Here is a 21,068-nt window from a genome sequence, read left to right on the forward strand (position 1 = left end):
GCAAATCAAAACTAGAGTGAGGTATCACCTCACACCAGTTGGAATGGTAATCATTTAAAAGTCTATAAATAATAAATGGGGGTGTGGAGAAAAAAGGCCCCTTCTACACTGTTGGTAGGAATGTCAATTTGTGCAGCCTCTATGAAGAACAGTATGGAAGTTAAAAAACTTAGTTTACTTAAAAACTTTAGTTTACTTAAAAAACTAAAAATAGAGCTACCATACATTCCTGCAGCCCTACTCCTAGGCATGTATCTGGACGAAATGCTAATTCAAAAAGATACATGCATCCCAGTGTTCACAGCAGCATTATTTACAATAGCCAGGAGATGGAAGCAACCTAAATGCCCATTGACAGATGAATGGATAAAAAAATGTGTGTGTGTCCATGTGTATGTATACACACACACACACACACACACACACAAAAATATGTACATATACAATGGAATATTACTCAGCCATAAAAAATAACAAAATAATGCCATTTGCAGCAACATGGATGGACCTAGAGATTATCATATTAAGTAAAGTAAGTCAGGACTGGAAAAGGTCAGTTTTCATTCCAATCCCAAAGAAAGGCAATGCCAAAGAATGTTACTACCGCACAATTGTACTCATCTCACACGCTAGTAAAGTAATGCTCAAAATTCTCCAAGCCAGGCTTCAGCGATACATGGACCATGAACTTCCAAATGTTCAAGCTGGTTTTAGAACAGGCAGAGGAACCAGAGATCAAATTCCCAACATCCGCTGGATCATCGAAAAAGCAAGAGAGTTCCAGAAAAACATCTATTTCTGCTTTATTGACTATGCCAAAGCCTTTGACTGTGTGGATCACAATAAACTGTGGAAAATTCTGAAAGAGATGGGCATATGAGACCACCTGACCTGCCTCTTGAGAAACCTATATGTAGGTCAGGAAGCAACAGTTAGAACTGGACATGGAACAACAGACTGGTTCCAAATAGGAAAAGGAGTACGCCAAGGCTGTATATTGTCACCCTGCTTATTTAACTTACATGCAGAATACATCATGAGAAATGCTGGGCTGGAAGAAGCACAAGCTGGAATCAAGATTGCCAGGAGAAATATCAATAACCTCAGATATGCAGATGACACCACCCTTATGGCAGAAAGTGAAGAGGAACTCAAAAGCCTCTTGATGAAAGTGAAAGAGGAGAGTGAAAAAGTTGGCTTAAAGTTCAACATTCAGAAAACTAAGATCATGGCATCTGGTCCCATCACTTCATGGGAAATAGATGGGGAAACAGTGGAAACAGTGTCAGACTTTATTTTTTTGGGCTCCAAAATCACTGCAGATGGTGACTGCAGCCATGAAATTAAAAGACGCTTACTCCTTGGAAGAAAAGTTATGACCAACCTAGATAGCATATTCAAAAGCAGAGACATTACTTTGCCAACAAAGGTCTGTCTAGTCAAGGCTATGGTTTTTCCAGTGGTCATGTATGGATGTGAGAGTTGGACTGGGAAGAAAGCTGAGCACCGAAGAATTGATGCTTTTGAACTATGGTGTTGGAGAAGACTCTTAAGAGTCCCTTGGACTGCAAGGAGGTCCAACCAGTCCATTCTGAAGGAGATCAGTCCTGGGTATTCTTTGGAAGGAATGATGCTAAAGCTGAAACTCCAATACTTTGGCCACCTCATGCGAAGAGTTGACTCATTGGAAAAGACTCTGATGCTGGGAGGGATTGTGGGCAGGAGGAAAAGGGGACGACAGGATGAGATGGCTGGATGGCATCACCGACTCGATGGACGTGAGTTTGAGTGAACTCCAGGAGTTGATGATGGACAGGGAGGCCTGGTGTGCTGTAATTCATGGGGTCGCAAAGAGTCAGACACGACTGAGCAACTGAACTGAACTGAAAGTAAGTCAGACAAAGACAAAACATTGATATCCCATAAGTGATATTCTACATATGTAGAATATTAAAAAAATGACACAAGTGAACTTATTTACAAAATAGAAATAGACTTACAGACATAGATAGCAAACTTACAGTTATCAAAAGGATAGTGGGGCAGGGAAGAGATCAATTAGGAATTTGAGATTAACATATGCACACTGCTATATATAAAATAAGTAAACAATAAGGACCTACTGTATAGCACAGGGAATTATACTCATAATAACCTATAAGATCATGGCATCTGGTCCCATCACTTCATGGGAAATGGATGGGGAAACAGTGGAAACAGTGTCAGACTTTATTTTTGGGGGCTCCAAAATCACTGCAGATGGTGACTGCAGCCATGAAATTAAAAGACGCTTACTCCTTGGAAGAAAAGTTATGACCAACCTAGATAGCATATTCAAAAGCAGAGACATTACTTTGCCAACAAAGGTCTGTCTAGTCAAGGCTATGGTTTTTCCAGTGGTCGTGTATGGATGTGAGAGTTGGGCTGTGAAGAAAGCTGAGCACCGAAGAATTGATGCTTTTGAACTGTGGTGTTGGAGAAGACTCTTTGAGAGTCCCTTGGACTGCAAGGAGGTCCAACCAGTCCATCCTAAAGGAGATCAGTCCTGGCTGTTCATTGGAAGGCCTGATGCTAAAGCTGAAACTCCAGTACTTTGGCCACCTCATGCAAAGAGTTGACTCATTGGAAAAGACCCTGATGCTGGGAGGGATTGGGGGCAGGAGGAGAAGGGGACGACAGAGGATGAGATGGCTGGATGGCATCACCGACTCGACAGACATGAGTTTGAGTGAACTCTGGGAGTTGGCGATGGACAGGGAGGCCTGGCATGCTGTGATTCATGGGGTCGCAAAGAGTCGGACATGACCGAGTGACTGAACTGAACTAACCTATAAAGGAAAAGAATTTGAAAAAAAAATGTGTGTGTGTGTGTGTGTGATTGAATCACTTTCACTTTGCTGTATGCTTGAAACTAACACAACACCATAATTAACCATGTATCAATTAAAATTTTTTACTGTGAAAAACAAGATGACAAAAGAAAACACAGGAGAACTTACTAAAACAATCTCAGAAGTTTTTTCAAAATTTAAGACAAGAATTTCACATCACAAAAGACTGCCAAGGTTGACTATGTCAGAATTTAAAAATTCTGAAGCCCATAGGGAGAAAATGGACCAAAAACTTGAACAGCGTATGAAAAGAAAATGCATCTGGCTTCTGACTCACAGAAAGAAATTCAACTTTTAATAAAATATAAGAAATGCAAAACAATAAACAAAAGCAAAAAATCCTCAAGTTTAAAAGTCCTGCCAGCAGAAAAATCTAGAAGCTAAAAGATGAAGGAAAATTGGGATAAAATGTTTTCAACATGTAAGACAGAATTCCTATAAATTAGTAAAAAGGGATATTAAAAAAGGTATGGAGAGATGGTTCACAGAGAAGAAAAAGCAAATGTTTACTGATTTAAAGAGATAAACACCTCATTTATAGTAAAAGAAATATAAATGGAAACTCCAGTACACCATGTCTTATCAACCAAAGTAATGAAGCTGGAAGCTGTGACTACTAGTGAGTAGCAGTTGTTGGTGAAGGTGTGGGAAGACGGGCATGTTTGCACAATATTCACCGTAGTGTAAATGGGCACAAGCGTTTATTTGGTAGTATCTTATCAAAACATGTACAAATATCTTAACCTTGCTGGGAATGGGGGACAGTGGGCCTCTTGAAGTGAATGCACTTATAACGGAGACCAACATTTCATGAAAAATAGATTTGATTGGGAAGTTACCTTGAGGAGTAGTAATAATAGTCTGGAAAATCATATTGTCCTATATATACGTTGTCATAATTGCAGATACCTCCTCATTAGAAAAAATGCATTGAGAGAGGTTCTGATGGAATGTTGTAAGATGTAGCATGACATCGCAGCAGGGCACCTCTCACTTCATAATGGACTCTGGGAGCACTTTCACACAGAGGCTCAGTTTTATAGAAGGTAGGGCTTCATGGCTTCACCAAGGGGCCACTCTTAATCTTTTATTATTTCTTTTGCACCCCTTTGAAATGGTTTTCTAGGTATCAGCGTTGCTTTTCTCTTCAGTTGGTAAATGCTTTAACTCTGCCTAATTGTCTAATCTCTGAAGAGAGATTCGTCAGTTTCATTTCCCTTAACTTCATGAAATCTCGTATCTTGACAAGGTTTACAGTTCTTATTCATAGTTTATGTTGTCCTTATTTGATAAGAGACAGCCTAGGTGACTCAGTCAACAGAGGTAGAACAGGCATAAGACGGGTAGGGAGAAACAACAGTGTTCAGTGGGGAGGGACATTTCAGAGGGACTAATTTCAAAATCAGGCAGTTCATTAGTGAATATTTGAATAGTTAATGGCTGTCTTTGGATGCCCTATACATCTGTCAATAGGGGACTTGTTCCATACATTATGGCACAACAGAATGCTCTGCAGCTGTTAATAAACAGGAGAAGCACTAGATGTCTTAATATAGATCCATCTCCAGAACACACAGGCATCTTCTCTCTGAACAGTGCACACTGGGGCTGCGTGCTTATGGAGAAATGAGAGGGCTCGCTACTGAAAGCTGAAGGGTTTCCTTATAGCATGATGTCCACAGAGACAGGGCCCCTGCCCAGTGCACTGACCAGGGCTCCATTCTCTTCAGATGCCCTGGGGTTGCTTCCTGCCCAGATCATCAAGCAAGGAACTGTTGGCCACCTCCTGCCAGCTGCAGTCAAGGCAGTGTTGCCCTTGAAAACGCTCAGGGCCTTCATCAGGCTTTACTGAGCAGCCCATCTGTGCATTCTTTGATGGAAGGCTCACTGGTTAACACTCAACATGATGTTCTTCAGCCTCCTCACAGGCCTCCCACCCCGCCACCTACATGCCTTTTTCAGGTGGCTGGGTCCCCGTGTTCACCAGCAACAGAACCGATGCCACAAAGACTAGTGCTCCAGGAGTACAGTCGCATTTGGGGAAAGCCCAGTCCAGTGGACCGAGAGCAGAGACCACGTTCTCTCAAGGATCCTAGAAGCTCACTCACGAGAAAGCAGCGCTCCAGCTGTCACCTGTTCTTGTGTGTACACAAACAACGCTGCAGGATAAAGGTGCCCCTCAGGAGCACTGCCCCGTGATAAACCAAGCTTGTCTGGGCAGCTCAAAAAGAAGTCTGGCATGCCTGTATGAAGTCAGAAAGGCAGACTGCAGCTAAATAATATATGCTACCACTTGAGTGAAAAGGAGGTAGATTATGAATACGTTTGCCCAGATAACACACTGAAAAATACAATGGGAAGCTTGGACAGCAGTAACCTTTAGGGAAGGAAACTTAGGAAGTCAGGGTTGGGGTGGGGACAACCTGATTTTTTGCCATTTTCCCTTTGTATACTGCATCTGTTTTCCCTAGCATGTGTAAAGCTACGTTATTATTACTTTTTAAGAGCAACATCTTAATAGGGCAAGAAGGGCGTGCTGCAGTTCCTGCAGAAGTTCTGCCAGGCTGTGACCGAGCAGCCCCCGCTGCAGGGCCGGGCTGGTGGGCTGTGGAGCGCGGTGGCGCGGTGCTGTGGGCTCTGGTTCATGTCCCTCCGAGGAGCAGGGCTGCTCCTGCACAAAGAGGTTTTTGACAGGGAGAGGCAGAGCCCGAGTGAGAGCAGGGAGCGCCCCCGCCCCCCTCTGATGGGAAGGGGTGCCCTCCACCCGTCTGCAGACCAACAAGGCTCTCCTAGGAAATGAAATGCTACATAGGTTTTGTCGTCATGGAAGTTTGCGAGGAGTGATTTTTAGAGGAGTGAACGCCGTACATGTTCTGACTGCTGTGTCTCATTAAAGGCTCAAGTTTTTATGTAACTTTTCTTCCATTTTCAGGTAATCTTTGATTTTGATTAGTGCGACAGTGACAATGCTTAGTACATTTTTCTGTTGATTCGCCTAATATCTGTGTTAGTCTAAATATTTTCCAACCCATATTCACATTTTAAACTCTTCTTTAAACTACAGCTTAGACCTCATTTTACATTCAGGCTTTATGTTGCCGAAACACTGCTCTGGGAGGGGTGGGGGGGCATGCTGTCTTCACTTCTGAAGCCACGCTGCTTGGGAACTGGCTGGGTCCTGGGTTTTCCGGGGAAGTGACACAGTGTTGACCTGGGAGGGGGCCCTGATCTCTCCCTCTGGGGAGAAGAAACAGAGAGACGTTCTGGCTGGTGACCCTCTTGGGACATGCCCACACCCACCCTCTCCAAGGGCTCTGCCCTGGATGTCCTGGCCCCCACCTCCGTGTGGGGAGGCCTGGATACACCGTTGGCAGAGAAGCTGGGCGGGAAGAAGCCAGCCCAGCACCCGCCACTGTAAGAGGAAACGAAGAGAGACAGCTCCAGTCAGCCCCAGGAGCGGGGCCTGGAATGGCTCTGCAGCTGGAGCGAACACAAAGGACTTTTCAGACCCTGCAGCCAAGGTGCCCAGGGAGCTTTTTTTTTTTTTTTTTAAACAGCTATTAGGGTGACAAGTCTTTCCAAAGGCCAGCAGTTGGCGAGCGTTTCCAGGAAGCTGGTCTGGCACCAGGCTGGGATTGGAGCAACTTTAACGAGTTAACTTCAGAAGGAAGGAATCATCAGGAAAGGTTTAAGGTTCAACAAACTTTTTGAATTATTTTGCAAAAGTCCTGGCTTTCAGATTCAAAGGCATGTTTTGCCGTGACTGTTTTAAGCCAGAGCCTATTTCAAAGGCAGCGCAGCCTGCACGTTTCTGATTCAGCCGCCCCAGGTGTTTGTCTTAGCTCCTCCGGATGGAGGAGCAAGTGCCATCCAGTGCCGGGAAATACTGGGGTCACCTTACACGTCTCATCAAACATCGCTCCACCCACGTGCCTCTCCCTCTGCCAGCCCCCACGGCCCTGTGTGCACACGCGCGCACACACGCGCACACCTTCCCCAAGCAGGAAGCTGTTCTTTGCCAAGAGCGAATGGAATTCAGATTTCCAGAGGGTGTCCTTGGCCTGCAGCTCCACAGCCGCACGCTGAAGAAAGGTCCTAGTGTGTGTGGTGGGGGCAGAGAGAGAGGGGCCTCCATCTCTGCTCACGTCTATCTCGGCCCCAGGAAAAACCCACAACTGGCTGCACTCTCCTCAGCCACACCCGGCCTCAGTCACATTCCTTCCCTTCCTGAGCCCACACTGGGTGGCCCCGGCAAACCAGCTCCCACACCTTCCTCCCCACCAGCGGGGAGACCTAGGCCAGGCCCTTGTGGGGCAACCAGCAATTGCAAATGAGGCACCCATGCACCCCAGGTCTGAAGCCGCCGCAAACCACGGAGGGGTCCTCAGAGCTGCGCATCCTGCTGGGGCCCACTGTCACCTATGGGGTGGGGGCGGTGGTGGGGGGACTGCACGCCCCGCCCTTTCCCGGCACACCGTGGGGCGGAGCTCACGCCGAAGGCCCTCTTCCTTCCAGCTTGTGCTCTGCTTGCTGTGAGCTGACACTGCCCCTCCCCACCCCAGGGTCCCTGCACACACACAGCAGAAAGGAGCCGCTCTCCTCTCTGCAGTCTGAGCCTCTCCAGCCCCAAGGTCGGCCTCCTCAGGAGTTAAACATTGACAGGCGGAGCCCAACACCAACCCCAGTAAATGAGACAAGTCCGTGATCAGCCTCACATGGTGGGCTGGCTGGTTACACTCAGCTTCCCGAGTCACTGGGACTTGCACCTGTGTGGCCAGGTGGCATCAGACGGAGAGAGTGATATTTCCACAGATGATCAGAGTCAATGAGGACTGTGATGAGCAGCAGCATTTATGGCATTTTAGGGGCTCAGTGCAGAGGGAGGCCTGGTGCCCCCGCAGAGTGTCCATTGCTAAACAAAGGTCAAGCTCCACTCTCCTCAGACCGTGCCCTTCATGTGCTCACAGGACTGTTTTCATAAGGGGTGGCCTGCGTTGCTACCTGGGGAGAAGGCCACAGTTTTTCCCCCTGCACCTGGAGTCTCAAGTTGGGCTTCTGACCTTTCTCACAGCTGTCTGACCCTCCTGCCTGGTTTGGGAAAGGCAGCATCCTTGTCTTGGCCTTACCCATGTGGGTCTCCTGGATAAGTATGAGGTCCTGAGGTGGCCCAGAGACTAAGTTGACTGTACTTTCTGACCCCGAGTTTCAATGTTTCTCTTGTGCTGACTCGGCTCCACCAATCTCTCCTTCTAGGCCTGGCCTGCAGCAGAGTTAACTGGGGGATGCTTTCCTGTCCCTGGGTGTGGGGGAAGCAGAGAGCTAATGGGCAGGGCATGGCCAGGCTGAAGGCCTTGAGTGACTGAGGCATGGGTCTCAGGAGAGTACCCCAACCAACCCCCTAGGACTGAGGTCACTTGGCCCAGGTGATGAAGGAAGTTGGCCGGGACTGGTGTGGGATGGAGGCAGGGCCCACTCGAGGAGACAGGCTGCTTTGGGACTGCAAAAGAGCATAGGGTTCAGAGTTCGGAGCTGAGTGCCTACCTGGCTCTGCTAGCAGCTGAGCAAGGTCCTCTGTCTTTGGTCTTGGGGCTCCCGTTTCCCACACTCCATCTCCTGACATCTGCAGGCATATTTTCCCACCTTAGACCTAGACCGTGTGGTCTGACCAAGTCCATTTCCCAGTGCATGAGACAGGCCAGTGATGGAGGGGGGCCCATTAGCACCAAGCCTTCAGGCACTGCCACAGAGCGAGGGGTCACTGGGAGAGCATCTCAGGTGAGGCCCTTGGAGCCCCTGGGGACAGTCCTGCCCCTGACGCTTGCACACACACTGCCCCAAGTTCATTGAGGCTGGGAGCCAGTCTTTCTGAGCATTGCTCCACCTGAGGCAGCCCCAGCTTTTGACCCTGGCCTTGCAGCCAGGCCCCTACGAGCTTCCACCTGGAGCCCACACACCTAGCTGGGGGTTTCATGTGGCAGTTCAAAGAGAAGAGCAGGAAAAAAAGCATTCAGGTGTTTCAAATGGGAAGAGATTCAATTTAACTTCACAAATCTGGACATGAACCTAAAGAAAACATTGAAAAACAAGCCCACCTGTGAAAGGCCCAAGAGAAGAGATTAAGTAGGGAAAGAAAGGTCCCCTGGGCCTGAGGACAGCTGCCCCATCCCAGCCCAGGAGTGGAGACACTGGGCGCCCATGCAGACCGAGCTGGGCCAGAGGACACACCCAGGGTGTGCTCAAGGGATGAAGCCAGAGGTCCCAGTGTGCCCTTGCCCTGAACTTTATACGCAGATACAGAGGTCAGCTGGGTAAAGCCGAGGACCAGTAGCTGGCTGCCCAGTGCTGCCCACCACCTCTTCCGGGGCTGGCTCTCTGAGGGCATCAGTCTTGCCCATAACCACAGGTGAGGCTATGGGGAAGAACACCGAAAGTACTGTGTGTGTAGCCGGTGCCGTGAACAACCTTACATACCCCCTCCAGTCCCCAGATGTCTTCTCCTGCTTTGTGAGGCCACTCTGCTGTGTGCCCCAGTTTCCCAGGGGGCACAGCTATGGCATGAGTGGTATTCTGAGTGCAGTGTAGTCTGATCTTGTGTGATGGCCCAGTTCCAAGGTCTTGGAAGACAAATCAGGTAGAGTCAACATTACCTTTGAAAATTCTTTGAACTGCCCCCCCCCCACCCCCCCGCCAAATTCCCTTCTCAGAGCTTGATGTAAACCCCTACTAAGCTATTCTTGTGCTGACTGTAGTGGAAGACCTTGCCTGTGAACGCCGAGGGTATCCCTGCTCTGCACCACGATCCTTCCCGAGCTGTCTTCACTGTGAGCCTCTGGGACCACTGCCCTCGTGAAGAGAGCACTTCCTGGGAAAATCACAGCCATCGTGGGGTCATGACTGGATCTGTGGGGAGGGCGGGATGCCGTGGCTGCCAGACTCAGGTTGGCCCTGGACTCCTGTCTCCCTCTGCCTCCATCTTTTCTTCCTCTTCCCTCCACCTGGCACTCCCAGAGGCAGGCCAGACCTCTCTCTGCTAGCCAGTCATTGCCGAGGACACCTGCATTGTCCCAAGAGGGCCTGTAAATCTTAAAGAATGAATGCTAGATGGAGGGGCGCTGGAGAAGCCTGAGAAGCTCTGGCACTCTGGAAGGCCAGGTCAGCGCTGCCCCAGAGTGGTCTGCAGGCCTGGGTACCCCTCACCCTCCCAGGTTCAAGGTGGCAAGATCCATCTTTCCATGAGTCAGGGGACTGACTCACCAGGCATCCTCTGAGGGCCCCACCGAGGACTCAAGCTTTGGTCTCAGCCAGCTGCAGTGTCCCCTCCCACCCCTGACACGAGACATGGATGACAGGGGCTCACCCTCTGCTAAGCACCTGAAAGCCATGTGGGCTGTGAACACCACCTCCACATTGGGGCCACGCTGCCTTTGAGCCGCTCAGAACCTGAGCACTACCGTGGCATCTCCCTTCCCTGCCAAATGCGGTCCTGGGCGAAGGCAGACCTTGTGCCTGCCCTGGTCCTTGCTCTGCTTGAAGATGGATGTCATCCTCAGCAGGTGAGCCCAGCTGTGATGAGAACAGAGGGCAGAGGCACGCTGGGGCACTTGTGGCTGCTCTGGGGTATGGTCCTCTGCATCCCCTCCAAGAGTGGAGTGAGAAGAGCAGGTGTCGGGTTTCTCCCTCCACTGACAGCACAGCTCGTGAGCCCCGTGCCCTGGGATGAGAGACAGTGGATTCTGGCTTTCTAGTTGCATCTGATGCTGGGAGAGATTGAAGGCAGGAGGAGAAGGGGACGACAGAGGACGAGATGGTGGGATGGGATCACCAACTCGATGGACATGAGTTTGATCAAACTCCGGGAAATGATGAAAGACAGGGAAGCCTGGCGTGCTGCGGTCTATGGGGTTGCAAAGAGCTGGACACGACTGAGCGACAGGACAGCAGCAGCAAGGTGCATCTCATGAAACAGGGATGGCGTGTGATGGTGACACACCGACCTCCTCTGTGCCCTGTGGAGACTTGGGACCCGGCCGTTTCAGAAGCTCTCAGGCCAAGTAAGGGGCGTCCCCACGGGACCTCTCATCACAAGGCGACGTTTCACACGGTCTGACATCTATCACACACTTTCCCGAAGCAGGCACACAGCTAGATGCCTGACCCCATCTCTTCGAAGGCTAACACCAGCACCATGACATGCGTCCCTCGTGTCTACAAGAGGACACTGAGGCTCAGAGAAGTGAGCTGACTGCCCTAGCATCCCACACGCAGGAGGAAATGGCCCAGGGTGGTCAGAGTTCCCTGGTGGGCAACGTTCCCAGCCTTGGTAAACCCATAACAAACACCAGCTAACAAGGAATAACTCTCCAACAAAGGTATGCTTGGCCACTGCCCTGAAAACTACAGGACATGGTAGAAGAAATGAAAGAGGACCTTAACAAATGAGGGACACGTCAAGAACACAGTTGTGAAGACTCAGGGTAGTAAAGCTGTTTGTCCTCCCTATCTAGATAGGGAGCCGGCCTACCTATTAGAAGTTTCCTGTGGAGACTGGCACGTGGATGGATAGAGGTGCCACACAGAGACAGCCACGCAGGGCAGGAGAACTGGCTGGAGCTTGCATGACCAGCTATCCAGAGCTGGGATCAAACTGTACTGACAATGAAACAGCCCTGGCAAGAAAAACTATAAAAATCTGACCGACGAAGTGCATAGGATCCACAAACAACCACGTGTAGACCGGGAGCTGCTTTATAATGGTGCTTATCTGGTAGGGCAGTGGAGAAGGGCGGTCTTTTCAATAAAGGGTGCTGAGTCAAACTGGATATCCAAATGGGGGAAAACTGCCTTGACCTCAGCCTCACATTGGATGCAAAAATTGATTCCAGGCAGATTGCAGATCTACATGTGAAAGGTGAACTAATAAAACTTTAGGAAAAAAACAATTATCTTTATGACCTTGGAGTAGTCAAAGTTTCTTAAAGAGGATACAAATAGCACTCACCAGAAAGGAAATGTTTGATTAACTGGATGACATTAAAATTAAGACCTAGTGTTCATCAAAAGACACCCTCAAGAGAGGAAAAGGGCAACCCGCAGAGGGAGTGGTGTTGCTTCTTTGGAATGAACATACATGTATCAGACCAGCGACTCATATCCAGGATGAAGAACGCCCACAAATCAGAAGAAAAGGCAACCCAAAAGGAAATGGGCCGCCAACATGGGCATTTTACAAAGGACAGTAATCAACTAAATAATAACAACGTGAAAAGGGCTCAGCTGCGTTAGCCACCGACTTTGTCGTTGTTAGTCACTAAGTTCTGCCCTGCTGTTTGTGACCCTGTGGACTGACCATAGCCTGCCAGGCTCCTATGTCCATGGGATTCTCCAGGCAAGAATACTGGAGTGGGTTGCCATTTCCTCCCCCACCGGATCTTCCCGTCCCAGGGATCGAACGTGCATTGACAGGCAGACTGTTTACTCCTGAGTCACCAGGGAAGCCCATAGCTATTACTGCAAGTTAAAAATCACAGTTTGATGCCATTAGACACCCGCCATTGTGTGAGAAGTGTTAGGATATGGAGCAGCCAGAATGCCCTGCCGCCACTGGTGGCAGTGGACACGTATGCCCACTTTGGGCAGCTGTGAGGCCGTGTGTACTCAAAGTCAACAAGCTCATCTGATGACCTGGCAACATACTCACCAGAAGGCAGCCCACGCGTTCCCCAAAGAGCCTAGACAGAATATTCTCAGCAATGATGATAACAACGCTGTACTGGAAACAGTCCAAGTGGCCGTCAGAGGAGAAGGGATAAAGGAGGGGTAGGCCCTTCACACAGCGGGGTGCCAGCCAGCCAGGGGAGAGGGAGGCCCCGCTCTCTTCAGCCAGACTGTGCAGCTCACAGGGAGTCGGACATATGTGTGTGCACTGTAGGAGTCTATTGCTGAAAAGTTCAAGAACAGGCAGAGCTGGTCCTGTTGCTGGGAGCTGGGACTTGCTTACTCTTGGGTGTTGGTGACAGAAAGGGGGAACCTAGGGGCTTCTGCTAGGTTCTGTTGCCTCACTTGGGGGCTGGTGTCACAAGTCCCAGGGGGTGAAAATGCACGAGGCAGTACCCTGAGACCTGTGTGCTTCATACTTCAACTAAAAAGTTGAAAACAATGTCCTCTATATAAGGACAAGCCTTTTAACTTGAGAGATGGACAGTGCAGGCCTGCAGAGGGGCTGGATCTGCCCTAAACTCCTACCCCTGGCTCAAGGGATCCCCACCTCAGGCTTCCTGGTCAGGCTGCCCTGGGACTCAGTCTCCCCTTCCAGGTTCAAGCAAAGCATAGGAGGGAGCTGTGTGGGACTCCCTGACAGTCAAAAATGTCTCTCCATCAACACCAGTGCCATTTGTGAAGTCCTCTCCTCCTGCCGCCCCTAGGGTGTGGGCCTTCTCTTCCTTAACATCCTCCTTAACACTGCCCATGGTCCATGCCGCCCTTGCTGCGGACCTGTGTCGCAGAGATAGCCGAGCGGGCCCTGAACGTGCCGAGGCCTGGGGTTATCGATGGCGCCTAAGGCAGTAAGAAGTCCCCTTGCTTGCCTCTGGGCCTTCCTCCCAGACCATGGCCCCACTCCCCAGGGTAGCCAGCCCCAGCCGATGGGCTGCATCCTCCTCTCGTGCTCACAAAGGAAGTGAGGCTCCCAGAGGTTGGGGGGCTTGGAGCCGGCCCACAGCTGGGCCAGGACTGGCTGGGCGCCAGATGAAGGGCATCCGATCTCCAGTCCCTCGTTGTTCCCACTGAGCCACTCCGCCTCGCTTGTAATTTAATTAGGAGAACATTTAATCCCCCCATGCATTTCGGAGACAGCTTTGCGCCTGGCCGGGGCTGTGAGGCTCTGACGGGGAGCCTGTGACTCATGCAGCTTTGCACAGCCCTCCCGGGCGGGCTCCCACGGGGCTTCCTTGGCACCTCGTGCAGACAGAGGTGGTCTGGAGCTCCAACAAGAGGACACTGGTCTGGAAAGACAAACTAGCCTCATCTGTTCCTGGCAAGCCCCCTCCTTTATCCCCCTGGCTGCTGGCCCCAGCAAGGCCTCGCAGTCCTTTCCCACCACAGTTTGCAGGGTGAGAAACAGAGCAAGGGGCTTGGGCATTCACAGGCGCCGTGCCTGGCGCCCCCGGGGTCCATGGGTGTGGGCTGCAGTGGGCCCTGGGTGTCTCTGAAATGTCCCAGGCAAACCTGGTACCGCCAAGAGAGCTAGTACCCTGGTCCAGGGAACGGAGTGCGGGACCAAGCCTTGTGACATTTGCCCTTGTTTCCAGAAGGCATGGGGCTGGCCCTGGCCTCGCTGACAAACGCAGATTTCAGGAGACGTTAGCAGTGATGTGGATGAAAGCCAGGCCACAGCGGCCTCGCTGGAAAAGAGAAACTTGAACGTTTTGGCGTGAGATTCTGCAGGGTCCAGGAGAAAGTTGAAGACATGGAAATTCTAATTAACGCACGCAGGGCTGGTTTTGCTCAAGGATCTCAAGGCTGTCATGCCGAAGGAGGCCTGCGAGTCCATGCTCGCCGGGCGTGTGTGCGTGTGTCTGCACTCACGGTCACCTGGCGGTTGTTCTGTGGGGCCCCAGCCTTGGCCCCGCCTTCCCTCTGCCTTTCTTCCCTAGAAGGTTCTTGGTCTTCCCCATGCCTGTCTTGGTGTACAGGGTGCTAACCAGACTCTCCCCCTGCAGAGCAGGACAGAGGGGTGGCTGGTTAAAGAGAGCTGGGTCCTGCCTACCTGGGAGGCCATGACAGAAGAGAGGAGGGGCCCTTCTGGAAGACCAGAGACTGGTGTGCGCACAGAGGGTCTGGCTCTGGAACCACCTGCCGTGGGTATTCACGTGCAACCACTGGGGTGGGTGTGAATGCCAGGCCAGTCCTGGCTGACTCGGCAGCTGTGGGGAGGACTTCCCAACACACAGCCTTGGAGCCCAGAGCCACAGATGCCGACCCAAGGCCGGTCCTGACCCAGCTACCCTGGCCCTGCATCTAGCAGCACTGAGGCGCCCACAGCCCCTGCTTCATCTCTTCCTTGGGAGGCGCTGGCTGGGCCCTGGCTGGGGGACCCTGTCTGCTTTGAGGCGGGAGCCATAGTCCTGGAGCTCTAACAGCCTGGGGTTTGAGGGGTGCCAGACAAGGAGAGGCCTGGGGGAGCCAAACATGAGGGTCCTGGTAGACAGGTACCCCGAAAGAGACCCAGGCCCCGAACAAGGGTTCAGGGAGCCAATACAGAGGGCCTCAGGGGCTGGAGGAGGATGTGGCAGCCTGGCCTGGGGGCGTCCTGGGCCTCCTTGAAGGGAGGAGGGCTGTGAGGACGCTGGAGAAATGAGTGGGAATCTGATGGCTGCTGATGAGTGACAGGGATGTTCCAGGTGGGACACCATGTGCAAGGCACAGGGATGGACACGGGGTGGCCCTCCCCACAGTGGGCAAGAGCCCCTAGCAGGGTTTCCCTGCCCCCTGCCCCATGCCCTAGATGCCTTGTCTCCTGCCTCACACTTCTTCCATGGCAGCCTCGTGGCAAGGCTCAGGGTGGGGGCCCAAGGGCAGACAAGCTCCCTTGCATCTGCCTGAGAGGTGTGGGTGAGCCTGTGGCCTGGCTATCCAGAGCTGTGAGTGGGCCTGGGGGCCTGCCCGTGGAGCTTACGTGGCCAGAGCCACTCTCTCTCCCCAGCCCTCTGGACCCTGACCCCAGCTCGCTGACGACTCCCTAGGTTGCACCAGGCTGGCTCACTGACCCCCACTCCCCTGACCCCTCGCTCCACCAATGGCCAACAGGCCCCGGAAAGAGGAGCTTCGCCCAGCCCCGGGGACCATCCCGTAATCAATGCTGCAGTGACCTCACCTCCCTGGGGCCCCGCGGGCGGGGAGAGCTTGAGATGGAAACAAAATGTGTCTTTATTTATGCTTTTAATTTGAATTCTGGAACTGTCCCAACATGGTAATACATTTAACATTCAGTCAAATGCTGAAGAAAAATGGATCTGTTTTTCAGTAACTGCCTCCCACCCACTCTGGCCCCTGTGAGACCCCTGTGCACATCCCCAGTCCTTTGCACACAGTCCAGGGTGTGCATCTCTCTCCCCTGCATGGAGTCCATGGGTCTGAGCTGCCTGCAGGAGCTGAGATGGGTCCCCAAGCTGCTGGAGCTGAGTTTACTTAGGGGCATCAATCAGCAGGCAGGCTATGCGGGATGCAGAGGAATGCGGCCCGGCGTGGACACTGAGGCCTGGCCATCTTCCCCCCACTGCCCTGCGGGCTGCCACAGCCCAGAGTAAGTGTGGTGCCCATCACTGCTGCCTCCTTCCCCTGCCATGGTGGGGGTGGCGCCTTGGCCCAGCCCTTAGCCCCAGGATCCCAGCCCAGCCCTAGGGGTACCTAGGATCTGAAGTTCTACTGCCGGCTCCTGCACTGTGCCTGTACCCCACCTTCCCTGGGCTCCTGCAGGCAGGACCCTGACCTTTGCGGACAGGGACATGCAGAGCCCCTGCTGTCTCAACCTTGACCAGATCACAGGGCCTGGAGGAGGCCTTTCTGCTGCACTCTGTCTTTTCAGCCCAGCCTTCACTGCAGACCCCTCAGTCCAGCACCTGCCTTCCCCTGGCTCCTCTGCAGGGTCTGTACTAGGAAAGGCCTTCACAGGTTCCAGGGTGAGGACCCTCCTGGGGAAGGATGGCCTAGGTCCAGCTAGCACTGGAGGGAGCCCCTTCTCCTATAACCAACGGACTGCACCCAGGGAGTGACGACCCTAGGACCACCGCAGGCTCTCTGGTTGATTATGCCCCAGGCCCACTGCAGGCAGAGAGCTTGGGGCTGTCAGGTCAGACGGCCTCTGTCCTGAAGAAGACAAGGAATGGCCAGGTTCCTCTGACTGCGCAGCTCAACCAGCTTGAGTTGCTTCCTGGGGCTCCCTGGGCAGGTGGACCACCTCTCGCCTCCCCGGAAACCTTGTCCCTGCAGATACCAACACACATAGACCTCTCTTCAAAAGCGGCGACCAGGCAAGGCAGCTGTGAGCTCGGATTTAGGTCACCTCAGCTCCCAGTCTTTCACCACCCTCACCCTGGGCCTCCCTGCAGCGGCCTCATAGGGCCCTGGGAGCTGGTGAAGATTGCCCAGCTGGACGGATGATGGGTGACCACCCCGTCCACCCGGGGTGTGACGCCTTGTATGTGCCTTGTGGGGCTGGGCCACAGGTAGGAGGGGAGGGAAAGCGAGCTCTGATAGGAAGAGAGCGCCAGGAGGACAAGGAGGGGTTGCTGAGCAGTACAGTGAAGGTCCCGGGTCCCAGCAGGCTCTTGGCTGTCCCTGCTCTAAGCAGGCCCTGCCACCTGTGCTACAAACACCAGCCACAAAACCCCGACTTTCACACAACACTTTGGGGTCTCCTGTGCCCCAGAGCAACAGTTAGAATTGGACATGGAACAGACTGGTTCCAAATAGGAAAAGGAGTACGTCAAGGCTGTATATTGTCACCCTGCTTATTTAACTTACATGCAGAGTACATCATGAGAAACGCTGGGCTGGAAGAAGCACAAGCTGGAATCAAGATTGCCAGGAGAAATATCAATAACCTCAGATATGCAGATGACACCACCCTTATGGCAGAAAGTAAAGAGAAACTAAAAAGCCTGTTGATGAAAGTGAAAGAGGAGAGTGAAAAAGTTGGCTTAAAACTCATCATTCAGAAAACCTAAGATCATGGCATCTGGTCCCATCACTTCATGGGAAATAGATGGGGAAACAGTAGAAACAGTGTCAGACTTTATTTTTTTGGGCTCCAAAATCACTGCAGATGGTGACTTCAGCCATGAAATTAAAAGACGTGTACTCCTTGGAAGAAAAGTTATGACCAACCTAGATAGCATATTCAAAAGCAGAGACATTACTTTGCCAACAAAGGTCCGTCTAGTCAAGGCTATGGTTTTTCCAGTGGTCATGTATGGATGTGAGAGTTGGACTGGGAAGAAAGCTGAGCACCGAAGAACTGATGCTTCTGAACTGTGGTGTTGGAGAAGACTCTTGAGAGTCCCTTGGACTGCAAGGAGATCCAACCAGTCCATTCTGAAGGAGATCAGCCCTGGGATTTCTTTGGAAGGAATGATGCTAAAGCTGAAACTCCAGTACTTTGGCCACCTCATGCGAAGAGTTGACTCATTGGAAAAGACTCTGATGCTGGGAGGGATTGGGGGCAGGAGGAGAAGGGGACGACAGAAGATGAGATGGCTGGATAGCATCACTGACTTGATAGATGTGAGTCTGAGTGAACTCCGGGAGTTGGTAATGGACAGGGAGGCCCGGCGTACTGCGATTCACGGGGTTGCAAAGAGTTGGACATGACTGAGTGACTGAACTGTGACCCAGATTCGCAACAGGCCTCAGCCAGGGGGTAAGCTGACACCCTGCCTTGGAATGCCAGCGACCTGCATCTGCCCAGAGCTCCTGGTTCCCAGCACGAGTCCTACCTCTGCCCTTGCCCACTTACCAAGTGAGCCTCTTGGGTCATCTCCAGGATGGGCCCAGAGTTCAGAGCCCTCCTTCAGTGGTGGCCTGGAAGCTTGCTCCAGTGCTGAGTCCACGAGGATGAGTAACCCCTACTTTCCAGCCCCCTGTGTGGCTCTCACTGCACCTGAGCATGCTTTCTGTGTGTGCCCTGCCATCCACAGGTGCTGTCAAGCTCCTTGTGAGCCTGGGGGGCCCTGTCAGATCATGGTACCACCTCGAGACAGTCCTGTCCCCCTCTCGCTCTGGCTCCCTGGCCCGGCCAGTCCTCGGGTTACAGAGCAGCCAGGAGGCCCTGCGGTTGGGGTCCTGACTTCCTTAGTCATCTGCAAGGCAAAGGCCACACCTGGCAGCAAAGGCAGCCAGCCTGGGGCCTCACCTTGAGAGAGATGCACACGATTAGAGCGACCTGGAGACCCCGAGTCCGGAGAACCAGAACACACTTCACTGACTCCAAGGAGAGAAGGAAAGAAGGCCAGCAAGTGACTCTTGGAAGGACGGTGAGCACCGTGCGGACATCCTGACACAGACGGACGTCTCCAGGAGAATCCTCAGTGGGGCAGAGCCAGGACGGCCCGAGTGTCCCACTGCCCCAGCACAGGCTGTCACTGTGCGTGGGGTGCCCTAGCTGGGAGCACGGAGTCACGTCGCAGGGGAATCACACCACAGCTGAGCCCCGGGAATTGGCCTGGGGATACCGTGACGGCGGGGGAGGACGGGCACAGTCCCAGGCCAGCTGTGCCTCGGGGGCAGGCCAACTGGAAGGCGTGGAGAATCAGCCATTTCCTCCACCTGAAGGAGCCCCTGAGGACAGCCGCAGCATCTGCCCCGTGGCTTGGCCAGGGTTCCACGGGGAAATGCGGAAAACAAAGTCGTCTCTCTTTTGGGGGGCAGGGGAGGGGGCTCAGAGAGAAAAACAATCTTCCCAGATGCTCAGAGCATGGAAGCAAGCGGAAAATAATCAGTCCGGTTTTCCATAAGTCACAACAAGAGGATCGTGTTCCCAAACTTGGTGGGAAATGCCCTTGCTATGTCCCTGCTGGGTGCCCCAGCGTGGGGTCTAGCCCCTGGGGGCCAGTGGCTCTCGGTTGCTGAGGGGCAGGCAGTGAGTGGTGGGCACTGGGCTAACAGACCTGAGCCCTGGTCCAGCACCGAGGCTGCCCCTTTGAGCCCCACGTCCTTTCCGCTCATCACCCCTGGGTGAGCAAGCACTCACTGTGACACATGGGTGATGGGAGTCAGCAGCGCCTCCCCATCCAGGTCCAGGTCCTCAGCAAAGCTGTTGGTTCTCATGAAATGGGCCGTGCTCACTTCCAGCAGCGTGGGACTCTTTTTCACTGTTGGGAAAGATGCGGGGCAGCGTGTTAGGCATGATGGCAGAGGGGCCCAGGGCTGCTCAGAGCTTAGATGCCAATTCAGACCTGCCTTCCTCAAACCCCTGGAGCCCTCCCACAAGCAGGTAAGAGACCCACTCACAGCACTGGGGAGGAGTGGAGGTGATGTAAGAAGTCTCAGCACAAGGATTGGCTGGGTTCACGATGGCTCCCACAGGCGTGAGCCCTCAGTGGTCAAGGTGCAACTGAGAGCCAGTGGGAAGGCTTCCCAGGTGGTGCTACTGGTAGAGAACTTGCATGTCAGTGCAGGAGATGCAAGAGATGCAGGTTTGATCCCTAGATCCAGAAGATCCCCTGGAGGGGGAATGGCAGCCCACTCCAGTATTCTTGCCTGGAGAAGTCTATGGACAGAGGAGCCTGATGGGCTACAGTCCATGGGGTCACAAAGAGTCGGACATGACTGAGTGACTTATCACGCATGACATCTCCTCAGAGTGAGGACTGTGGCCGGGCTGAGCTCAGGGGTCTGGGCCTCTCCTCAGGTTCACACCAGACGTTAGGGTCGAGAATAGCTGACAAGCACAGATCTGGTAAGACGCTGATTCCCAACACTGTCCATGGTCATGTGGACAGACCCAGGGCGGTAGGACTCCTGCTCATGAAGAGTCGGAGGCCGGGTGTGGGGAAGCCACAGAGCTCCTGGCCCCTTGCACCCACTGCCTGCACCCTGAGGAAGCACTCAACAGCCCGTGTTAGCATCCAGATTCCCGGGCCCACCTGCAGTGGGCTGGCGCTGGCCCTCAGGGCTGACTAAGAGTACCTGTCAGTCCCCGGATTTGCAATCTGGACCCTTGAGTTTTTGTTTTTTTTTTTTTCATTTAAAGTTTGTATTGTAAAATAAGTACTTGTAAAAAGTGAGGCAAGTCAAAGATTCACAAAGTCCTTCCTCCCCGCTGAGGTCGTTAGTGTTAACCACCAACTAAATTCCGAGCTCATCCCTCTCTGTGCATCAGAGCCGCTGGCACCTGGTGGGACTTGCATTTACACACACATGACGTTCCTGTCACTCTGCAGCATGCCCATCTCATTTTTCTACAGGTACGTAGACATGGACCTAAGCCTTACTTTAGTAGTTGCACGACAGTCTGTAGCTTAGATCTGCCACAGTTAACTCAGCCAGTCCATGTTTGATGGACATCTGGTTCCATGAGCTTTAAGCCTCTACTTTAAGACAATGATGCACCATCCGTCTCTATGGAAACCTGACACATTAAGGCAGGTGAGAGGGTGTTTCCTTGGTAATTTTAATAGATGT

The 21,068-nt window shown here is 52.5% G+C and overlaps 1 protein-coding gene across 2 annotated transcripts in view; it reads right to left on the reverse strand.

The window, feature by feature from the left end:
- KCNQ1 (potassium voltage-gated channel subfamily Q member 1) overlaps positions 1-21,068 on the reverse strand; it is a 379,885-nt gene that overhangs the window by 173,607 nt on the left and 185,210 nt on the right. For both annotated transcript variants that reach the window (XM_061407356.1, XM_061407357.1), the window contains exon 11: positions 19,636-19,756. In XM_061407356.1, the coding sequence (XP_061263340.1) occupies positions 19,636-19,756 (121 nt within the window). The remainder of the gene's footprint in view (positions 1-19,635; positions 19,757-21,068) is intronic.

This window comes from Bos javanicus, chromosome 29 (genome assembly GCF_032452875.1).
Source record: "Bos javanicus breed banteng chromosome 29, ARS-OSU_banteng_1.0, whole genome shotgun sequence".
Lineage (NCBI taxonomy): Eukaryota > Metazoa > Chordata > Mammalia > Artiodactyla > Bovidae > Bos > Bos javanicus.